Raw genomic sequence first — 10,000 nt, forward strand, 5'->3', positions numbered from 1 at the left:
TAACAACACACACACACACACACACACACAAAACACAAACACAAACACACACACACACACACACACACACACACACAAACACAAACACACACACGCACGCACACACACACACACACACACACACACACACACACACACACACACACACACACACTTGTGCGATGGAATTCACTCCTCATCATCGCCGCCCCCCTCTTCTCCTTCACACACACACATACATTAGTCGGCTGGTTGCTGTTGATCCCGGGTCGATGCTGAACATGTCTGTGGTGGCGGATGCGTATCCACAGCCGACATACCAGTGGTACCGCGGCAACACGCTGCTGGCTGGCGCCACCGCCCCCACGCTCATCATCGCCAACGTCAGCGCCGCACGCGATGGCGGCATGTATTCCGTGCAGATATGCAATGCACTCGACTGCAAAGAGAGCGAAAACGCTGTCGTTCGCGTCAACGCTGCCCCGGAACTGACGGCCACCGGTGTGCGCAACACTACGGCTGTTCTCGGCGATCACGTGAGCTGGACACCCACCGTCGCCGGCATCCCCTTCCCCACCGTCACGTGGTACCGCATCAGCAGCGATGGTGGCGATGGTAGCATCACCAACATGACTACAACAGCCGTGGCCTCCACACTCACGCTCTCGTTTGCCTCCGTGGCTGCTGCTGATGAGGGCATGTACTTCGCCACGCTGTCAAACCACCTTGCCACCGTGCGCACCCCACTGTACTCGCTGGTGGTCATCACACCGCCGCGTGTTGTGCACATGTCCCCGTCACGGCACGTGCTCGTCGGCACACGCGTTGCTCTCTTTGTCGACGCAGTGAGCAAGGATCCGGCGCCCCTCACCTACCAATGGCTGGTCCGTCTTTGCCATGCTGACTGCCCACTGATTTTGTGTAGCCGCGACAGGCGTGTGTTCTGGTCGTGTTTGGCCGCTTGTTTGTGGTGTGGTTCGGTGTTCGGCGCATTGTGGCGTGTTGGGCTTTTGCTGCTCATTGGTTGTAATTGCGGCACAACAAGCGCCACTGCCATCATCGTTGTCGTTGTCGTCATCGTCTTTAATGCATCCGTACTTGCTTTCTTCATGGACAACAGCCACACAGTCCTTGCGCCAGCTCACCATTGCTCCTCTACCCACCACCACTGTCATCATCATCATCATCATCATCATCATCATCATCATCATCATCATCATCATCATCATCATCATCATCATCATCATCATCATCATCATCATCATCATCATCATCATCATCATGTCGTGTCCCTCCTCCCCCAATGGCCAGCACGCCTCGACGGTGCTCGTTGGCGCCAATTCGCCCTCGCTGATCATTTCTGCAGCGACACCAAATGACGCCGGCGACTACACAGTCCAGATCAAGAACGTGGCAGGTGCGTGAGGCCACGGACGCAAGAGACAGGGGTTGAGGGGCGGTGATAGCGTGAATGATTGGTAGTGGGCGTGAACATGCAAATGTGTTGTTGTGTCGCCTTCGTGCTGTTATCGTTGTTGTCGCTGTCACTGTTTTCTGTTGTTGCAATTGCTCTCTTCATTTTCTCCCCTCATCATCGCGCGCCGCCATCTGCAGGGACGACCGTCTCGAAGCCGATTCGTCTCAACGTCACAGACGACGGAGCAACAGTCCAGGTTAAGTCGCGGGTTACAATTGTGTTTCAATTGTGTTACAATTGCGGCTTCTGCTGGCACTGCGAAGTGCAGCTTGCGCGTCTTGCCTCCGTTGTTTTGATTGTAATCACAGCCGCGTTTCCATCTTTGCACACACACACACACACACACACACACACACACACACACACACACACACACACACACACACACACACACACACACACACACACACACACACAGGCGGACGTGCAATCCGGTGGTCTTGTCGTCCTCACGGCTCCGGGTGGCGGTGACACATACACGTGGACGGTACGCAAGACGTGCATTCGAGAGCGGGCGACTTGTGAGCGTGCGTTCATGCTATCGTGTTGCTGTCGTGGTGGCTCATGACGTGTTTGCGACCTCCCGTGTTGTGCGTTTTTGCAGTAGCGATTCAAGTGCAATATGTTCTCACTTCCATCCCATCACTCACGTGCTCTATGCCATCAATTTGCAACGCTGCACGCGTCTTGTTGTTGCTGTAGGCCAATGGAAATGCCATCAACACAACAGACGCAAACACAATCACATTCGCGCCGCCGTCGGCCGGCACATACACGTTCACGGTGAGCACATGTGCACCATGGCGTAAGCTGGTGTTCTGGTTCAGAACTCCACCTACGATTTCTCCAAACACCGTCGTAATCATAGCACAGCTCACTACCACACGCCCGCACAGCAGACGTGATTCGCCCCCTCACGCATCAAGCACCCATCAATGCCACCGTTGATGACAGGTTGTCATCTTCATGGGCGATGATGTGCGAACGGTCGTGAGCGAGTCGCCACTTGTGTTCAGCGCAACACACACGCAGACAACAGCGAACACGCGGACCACCACAGCGCCAGCAAGTACGTTCAGCACGAGTGAAGGGCGCATGTTGCTTTTTATTTGGGGCGTGCTTCTTGGCGAATGTTGTTGCTTGTGCATTTCCTCAACTTTTTCTGTTGTCGCCTTGAGTCGCGCCCGTCTAAAACACATCCACACACACATACACACGCATACAAACACACACACACACACACACACACACACACACACAAACAAACATCACACCTCTTCTTACATCCTCATATTTCATCCCTGCTCGCAAACGATTTGCACACACATGGCTACTCATGGCAGGCCGGAACAACAACAACAGCGATGACACGAACACGTACATCATCATTGGCGGCGCCGTTGGCGGATTTCTCGTCATTGTCGCTGTCATTCTGCTGGCAGCGGTTGCAGTCCGCAGGTGAGCACACAACCGCACGCGCTCAGTCGAAACATGGCGGTGCACTCGATGTGTGTCATGTGTTGTGAGTTTCATACAGGCCCATGTCTCGACCACACATGTCCTTACCACCCGCACGCATTCACCGCGTACCACTTTGTATCATATTGCACGACGTGCCTTTGCACCGCGTGTCAGGCGGCGGCGGCGGAAACAGGAGCGGGATGTGATTTGTCGCATTCTGGACGAGTGCAACAACCCGCTCAACGACGAGCAAGTTCGCGAGTGGACAAAGGTGCGTTGGCTTCGATTGTGGACAATGGTGGTGATGGTGGCGGTTATGATGATGGAGGTGGTTGTCGTGGTGTTAGTGTTCGTGCTGCAAGGGGAAGAGGGGACAGGCATGGCTCGCGCACGTCATTGCTTCCTCCATCACCAGTTTTGCATGACCACCGACCTGCTAACTTTGCACATATCTGCCTGTGTGTGTGTGTGTGTGTGTGTGTGTGTGTGTGTGTGTGTGTGTGTGTGTGTGTCAACAGGAGATTTGTCCGGGCCCGCTTGGATTTGAAGTGGAGAAACCCGAGATGATCGATCCCAAAAACGTCAAACTCTGTGACCACGTCGTCGCCCGGGGGTGCGCTCGCTCCGGCTGTATTGTGGCATCACCCAATGACTCGCACACGCTCTTTCTTTACTCCCTTCCCTGCACGCAATGATATGCACGCATTCCTTGTGTCGGCGCCTGATTGTGACAACTCACATGTTTCACCGACATTAACAACAACAACAACAACAACATCATCATCATCATCATCATCATCATCATCATCATCATCATCATCATCATCATCATCATCATCATCATCATCATCCCCACCACTATCAGAGACATTGCGCGTATTCAAATGGCGAATTACGTCCGCAATGGAACTGCAATCCCAGCAGAGGCGAAGATCCTCAGCAGCAGTGCCAACGACGAAGGTGATCGCAGCTGCTGCATTCAATTGTGCACATGTCACTGACACTTGCTGCTGCTCTTCTTCGAATCGTTGAAAGCCGTCGTCGAAAGTCACGGACGCTCACCGCCTTCTCGAACACACAAACACAATACACACACACACACACACACACACACACACACACACACAACGCACGCACGCACGCACGCACACACAACGCACGTGCCCAACTGCTGATTTGACCTGAGCAGCTCGCCGCAGCTTTATGGTGGAAGCACACCTCTTGCACAACCTCCGACACAAGAGTGCGTTCATTGTCTTTGCATGCAGTTGTACGTGCTGTGCCGTGTTAGTGCCCATGTCGCAATCGCACATGACCTCACGTCCTCACGCATCGTCTGACCCACATACCTTCTCCCCTCTCACACCTCACACTCACTCACTTACTCACTTACTCACCCACCCACTGACATTGCGACTGCAACCAGACATTCTTCGCATTTTCGGTGTGTCTGTTGCCGGCCAGGCGTGGTGCATCGTCACAGAATTGCCGTTTCGCGGGCGCCTCAAGAACTTTCTCAGAAACCACGTGCGTGCGTGTGTGCGTGTGTGTGTGTCAGAGTGCGATGTACTGCTGTGCGTTATGAAAGACAAACTGCTTTCTTCAGAGATGCGAATGCATGCACCCACATACGCTCTTTGTATTTTATCATGTGTGTCACCCTTTGCTCGCCCTCACGTGTTCGCGTGTTCTCTCTTGTGTGGCATCAGGCCCACAATCCGGAGATGCGTGAGCTGGGCGATAAGCAAAAGGCGGAATTTGCACTCGATATTGCAAAGGGGATGCAGGTGAGATGTTAACACCTTGTGATGATCATGAGCGTGTGTACATGTGGGCGTCTTTGTTCTTGCGTCACATTGAGGTTCAAGTGTGTATGCGTGGGTGCGCTGTCTCGGCATTGGTCGCCCATGTAGGATGCACTGCTGGTGTCCTTCTCATATTCTGGTGTCACCACCACCAACAACAACAACAAACAAACAAACAAACAAACAAACAAACAAACAAACAAACAAACAACAACAACAACAACAACAACAACAACAACAACAACAACAACAACAACAACAACAACCGCTTGCCACCATTCTTTAGTTCCTTGCGTCGTACAACTGCATCCACCGGGCTCTCATCGCTGCACACGTCGCCATCAGCGAGGACTGGACCTGCAAGGTGTGTGTGTATGTGTACACATGTGCGAGTGCTTGCCTTTGGGATTACATATGCTGGATTTGGAACACATGTGTTGTATTGTTGTTGGGAATAACGCGACGAGTTGGTGCTTGTGTTGACGATACAACCCTTCATGCTGTTGTGTTCAGATTGGCGAGTTTGGTTTTGCGAGGCGTCTGCACCGTGGCTGCGACGAATACGAAATGTGAGTCACATGTGTTGTGTTGTCGTGTTGTCGTGGTGGTGACAACGTTCTGCGTTGCTTTTGGACATGTTTGATCCTGACATATTCGGTTCCATACACTCACACACATATACGCACTCACGCGCTCACACACTCTCACACTGTCTTTCTCCACCCACAACCGCTGCCTTCACCATCATGCCCTCAGTTCGAGCCAGGTGTTCCTGTCGCGATGGCAGGCGCCGGAAGTGCTAAACGAGCACAAGTATCGCCTGCGCAGTGACGTGTGGTCATACGGTGTTGTCCTTCACGAAATCTGGAGCAAAGGCCGCGACCCATACACCACAGACGGATGGTGAGCGGCAGACAAGGGGGACAACACGTTTGTTTGCTGAAGAGAAGCTTGTGCTGGTGATATGTTATACGTGTGGTGTGTGTGTGTGTGTGTGTGTGTGTGTGTGTGTGTGTGTGTGTGCGTGTGCCACGGTTTTCGTTCTTGTTCTCTGCACTGAAAGTGTAATGCAAATGTTCATGCGTTCTGTTCCTCGCCAACGCATTTATTTCGTCGTCTTGTTCACTTCTTGTGTTTTGTCCTTTTCAGGAACGCCCACAACTTTGTTGAGCGCCTCAACCGTCGCGAGCGCATGGCACCGCCCTCGGTGAGATAGCCACACACACAAACACACACATACACACACACACACACAAACACACACACACACATGCCCTTGTCCGCCCGTCCCCAGCACATATGCACGTGTTTTGAACTTACGCACGCACGCATACAAACACGCGCGTACAGGACTGTCCGAAGCGCATCTACGACATGATGCGCGACTGCTGGCACCCGGATGACCACCTCCGCCCAAGCTTCAACGAGCTTGTGGTACGCACATGGTGCTGCATGTTTGGGCAAAAACGGGACTGGCGATAGACAGTTGCGTTTGGTATCACATTGTGTTGCCCTGCTTGTGGGCACCTTGTCCCTTCTTCCCCGCAAACATGCCCCCTGTTATTTTCGCAAGTGTCCTCAAACAGTTCTCACCTTTGTTGTTTGTGCACTTTCTGTTCAACCCCCGTGTTGCAGGATGTGCTGACAGCGCTCGTGTTCAACGGCGATTTTGGCGCCAAAGACTTTGAAGTCCCGTCAGATTTCTACCAGGGTCAATACATTGACGTCTCTGGCGTTGAGGTGAGCCAACCACGCACACTGCACGTGTGTGTGTGTGTACGTGCGTGCGTATGTTTCTCTGTGTGTCCGTGTGTGTGATTGTCTCGACACACGTACAAGGTTTCTTTCTCTCTCTCTCTCTCACTCTCTGACTCCCTCCCTCTCTGACTCTCTTCCACACACTGCCACCCCTTCTCTTCACCTTTCTTCGCCGCAGGACGAGACGGTCGACATGGACATGTCTGACACAAGCATCAACCGCTCCGTTCTGTCCATTTTCCGTGCGGTCATGGGCGGCAGGAGCGCCCGCACAACGCGACGCGCTCGTCCAGCCCAGGCATCCACAACCAGCGCCACCATGGCAAGGTGTGTGTTCTTTTGTGTGCGTGTGTGCGACAATGTCGGCTGTGGTCATCGCTTGTGTGTCATTGCGTTCGAGGGAACTCACAACAACCGCTGTGATTTGTCACACTTATTCCTTCTCACCTTCTCGTCCAATCGTCCACACGCAATCACGCGGGCCTGCAGGACCAGCCGCTTCTCGTTTCTGTATGGCGCCATGCGGGGGCGTGGCACTGCGCCTGTGCTGGCGCCGGATGCCACCATGGACGAAACATTTAGCCACGCTTACCATCGTGGCTCGCCCTCCAGCAGTCGCCCGTACTCTGTCTGCAACACCACTGGCAACGGTGACCCCGAAAACCACTACAGCCTCGCTGGTAATCGCTGCTGTGCGTGTTGTGTGTGGGTGTGTGGGTGTGTGGGTGTGGTGTCCACGCATCCATGCACATGTGAGTTTGAAAATTTTCAAGTGAACATCGCACAGCATAGCTGACCAATCAACACAGAACCTCTTCCATGCTTACTCACACGTCAACCACATGTATCCCCACGTCCAGCCGACCTTCACGAGAACGCAAGCTACACGCCAAACTACACGCCGAACCTCAGCCCGATTCGTGGCGACGCCTCCATCAGCTCAAGTTTCTCCGGTGCGAAAATGGTTTTCTTCGTTTGCAAGAGAAGCGATAGTGGTGGTGGTGGTGGTGGTGGCGATGGGATCGTTTGGTATGGTGGTGTGGATGCTCATATGGTGTCGCCGCTGGTTTGTACCTTTTGCCTTTGACCCGCCATCCATTCCCCCCCCCTCGCACTCGCGCTCACATGTCTCTCCCCTCGCACTCGCGCTCACATGTGGGTACACGCTATCACCGTGCAATTTCCTCCGACATTCCAGAGCCCGCTGTTGCGGACATCAAGGCGTCACCGCGCGTTGGACGGATGGTACTGACGGAGAAGCCGCGGCGAACACCACCAATGCCCCCGCAACTTGCCCGCACCAGCACGCACATTGGAGGTTGGCGTATTCGACAGCAGATGTGGTGCACTTTTGTGTGTGTGTGTGTGTATGGAAGATGGTGGTTTGTTACACGTGGCCTGCTTTAGCGCGGTGATGGCAACCTTGCATCTTCTCTCCGTCGCTGATTCTTCCCCTGGTTGTGTGACTGATGAATTGCGTTTAGAACGCGTGCCCAAAGCGGACTTGATTCCAAAGCCTGCCGACGAATCCCTCCTCCACGCCCGCAAGTTCCCTTCATATGGTGCGCCTTGATGTTAGCCCCATTGAACCCATTCACACGCACGCACGCACGCACACACACACACACACACACACACACACACACACACACACACACACACACACACACACACACACATTGTGCTTGTTGCGCGTTGCCACTGTCCCTCGTCCGCCTCACTGACACCGCTCCCCCCTCCCTCCATCTCTGCTTATTCTGCTGTGCCACATCAGCCATCGCTCAACGGTCGGCGAGTACTGAGGAGCCGGTGTATGCTGTTGCCAACGGGACGCCGCAACCCACGTCGTCATCGTCATCGTCACACCATCGGCGCAACATTGCCAGCGTGGTGTACACGCCGCAGCCGTTTACGACGGCGTCACAGGAGCCGACGCCAGGCACCGCGCAGCGACACATGCACACGCACGCACACCGCAAGTACCTGACAGCCATGCACGAGAACGAGAGCCTGGTGGATGATGCGGACTACTACTACGCTCGCAACGACACGACGAGCAGCAGCAACAACGACACCACCAGGGATGATGTTGGCAACGGCGCACGGTTTGACGACGAGAGCGTGATGGAGGCACGTGCAACCATGGCCAACAGCAGCCGCGTGCTGCGTAGTGCTTCCCCCATGTACACAAACGCAACAACAGTTCAATGGCAGAAGCACCTGCAGCGAGCCCGCCAGCAGCAACATGCCGCCGCACGCACAAAGGTGCTGTGTTTTGTGTGTTTTGTTTTTGAGGGTGTGAGTGTGTGTGCACATTGAGCTGGTTTCTTGGTGTGCATATGTTTGACTGACTTGTCACGCGTCTCCTGTCTTGGTGGTAATGCAGGCGTATGAAGTGGTGAGCCCGGAGAATTTCAAGAAGGACGACAGCCTTGTTGGCAGCGAAAACATGAGCATCTTTGACGGTGTGTGTTTGGGCGTGGTGTGGGAGAGGCGGTGAACAAGTGTTGTGTGCCGTGCGACTGCTGTTGCGTCCATCCCTCCATTCATCAGACATGTTCTACACACACACACACACACACACACACACACACACACACACACACACACTTCTCATTCGTTTTATTCAGCTGACTCGAGCGCCCGCCACTTGCGTGATGGGCGCGACGCATCGACATTTGACGACTTCGACGACCAACTCCAAGACCTTGGTCAGTCATAACCATCTGCTTCACACCCCACATATCTTGTCCCGTCGCTCCCTTACGCTTAATCACACACACACACACACACACACACACACACACACACACACACACACACACACACACACACACACACACACAGGTGGGGAAATGCTGGACTGCACAGAGGTCGACAGCATTGACAGCGACGAGCACGACGAAAACTCGCTGCACCACATGTCACAAGACAACGCGCTGAAGAAGAAGAAGAAGAAGAATCAACACCAACATCACAGCCACCCTATGCCGCCCATGCAGCGGAAAAGGCTCCAAAGGCAAGGCCCAGCGCCCCCTCCAAAGTGTGTTACTTCACATGCATTCGATAATGTGGCTTGCTCCACCTAACAAACCCTCACGCACTCGTACCTCACTCACACACACACACACACACACACACACACTGTCTCTCTCACTCACACACACACACACACTGTCTCTCTCACTCACACACACTCCACTCACATACTCCACTCACTCACTCACTCATACAACATATGCACTTGTTTTAGGGTTGATTTCGTCATGTGCGGCTCACCGGGCTCCCAGCAGGCGTTGGAGGAGCTGAGGGCGATGCAGGCCAACATGGCTTGTCGCCGACCTGTCGCCCACACCAACAGAGCCTACCACGGCAACCATGCTTGAATACCAGCCCTCCTTCGTTTCTCGCAATCTTCTATCATTCATTGTAGTTGCCAGTTACATTTCCGTGGCTCTGTGCCCTGCCTGACGTTTCTTGTTTGATCAGCGATTCGCGTTCCCTGTGTCTTTGTTTGTTT

At 53.8% G+C, this 10,000-nt stretch overlaps 1 protein-coding gene across 1 annotated transcript in view; it reads left to right on the plus strand.

The window, feature by feature from the left end:
* The first annotated feature begins 223 nt into the window (after nucleotides 1–223).
* Nucleotides 224–10,000, plus strand: part of PTSG_10873 (TK protein kinase) — a 9,853-nt gene continuing 76 nt past the window's right edge. Inside the window, exons 1-29 of the mRNA XM_004988200.1 lie at nucleotides 224–863; nucleotides 1,291–1,396; nucleotides 1,594–1,652; nucleotides 1,875–1,943; nucleotides 2,159–2,239; nucleotides 2,411–2,525; nucleotides 2,800–2,914; nucleotides 3,092–3,188; nucleotides 3,436–3,530; nucleotides 3,783–3,877; nucleotides 4,107–4,160; nucleotides 4,344–4,444; nucleotides 4,627–4,704; nucleotides 5,009–5,086; nucleotides 5,236–5,291; nucleotides 5,479–5,625; nucleotides 5,872–5,929; nucleotides 6,073–6,156; nucleotides 6,358–6,462; nucleotides 6,659–6,807; nucleotides 6,970–7,160; nucleotides 7,341–7,433; nucleotides 7,679–7,798; nucleotides 7,965–8,042; nucleotides 8,255–8,745; nucleotides 8,867–8,945; nucleotides 9,111–9,191; nucleotides 9,328–9,523; nucleotides 9,734–10,000. The exon at nucleotides 9,734–10,000 is cut by the window's right edge and continues 76 nt beyond it. Of these exons, the coding sequence (XP_004988257.1) occupies nucleotides 252–863; nucleotides 1,291–1,396; nucleotides 1,594–1,652; nucleotides 1,875–1,943; nucleotides 2,159–2,239; nucleotides 2,411–2,525; nucleotides 2,800–2,914; nucleotides 3,092–3,188; nucleotides 3,436–3,530; nucleotides 3,783–3,877; nucleotides 4,107–4,160; nucleotides 4,344–4,444; nucleotides 4,627–4,704; nucleotides 5,009–5,086; nucleotides 5,236–5,291; nucleotides 5,479–5,625; nucleotides 5,872–5,929; nucleotides 6,073–6,156; nucleotides 6,358–6,462; nucleotides 6,659–6,807; nucleotides 6,970–7,160; nucleotides 7,341–7,433; nucleotides 7,679–7,798; nucleotides 7,965–8,042; nucleotides 8,255–8,745; nucleotides 8,867–8,945; nucleotides 9,111–9,191; nucleotides 9,328–9,523; nucleotides 9,734–9,866 (3,816 nt within the window). The 5' untranslated portion in view covers nucleotides 224–251 and the 3' untranslated portion in view covers nucleotides 9,867–10,000. The remainder of the gene's footprint in view (nucleotides 864–1,290; nucleotides 1,397–1,593; nucleotides 1,653–1,874; nucleotides 1,944–2,158; nucleotides 2,240–2,410; nucleotides 2,526–2,799; nucleotides 2,915–3,091; nucleotides 3,189–3,435; nucleotides 3,531–3,782; nucleotides 3,878–4,106; nucleotides 4,161–4,343; nucleotides 4,445–4,626; nucleotides 4,705–5,008; nucleotides 5,087–5,235; nucleotides 5,292–5,478; nucleotides 5,626–5,871; nucleotides 5,930–6,072; nucleotides 6,157–6,357; nucleotides 6,463–6,658; nucleotides 6,808–6,969; nucleotides 7,161–7,340; nucleotides 7,434–7,678; nucleotides 7,799–7,964; nucleotides 8,043–8,254; nucleotides 8,746–8,866; nucleotides 8,946–9,110; nucleotides 9,192–9,327; nucleotides 9,524–9,733) is intronic.

Source organism: Salpingoeca rosetta (genome assembly GCF_000188695.1).
Source record: "Salpingoeca rosetta unplaced genomic scaffold supercont1.37, whole genome shotgun sequence".
Classification (NCBI taxonomy): Eukaryota; class Choanoflagellata; order Craspedida; family Salpingoecidae; genus Salpingoeca; species Salpingoeca rosetta.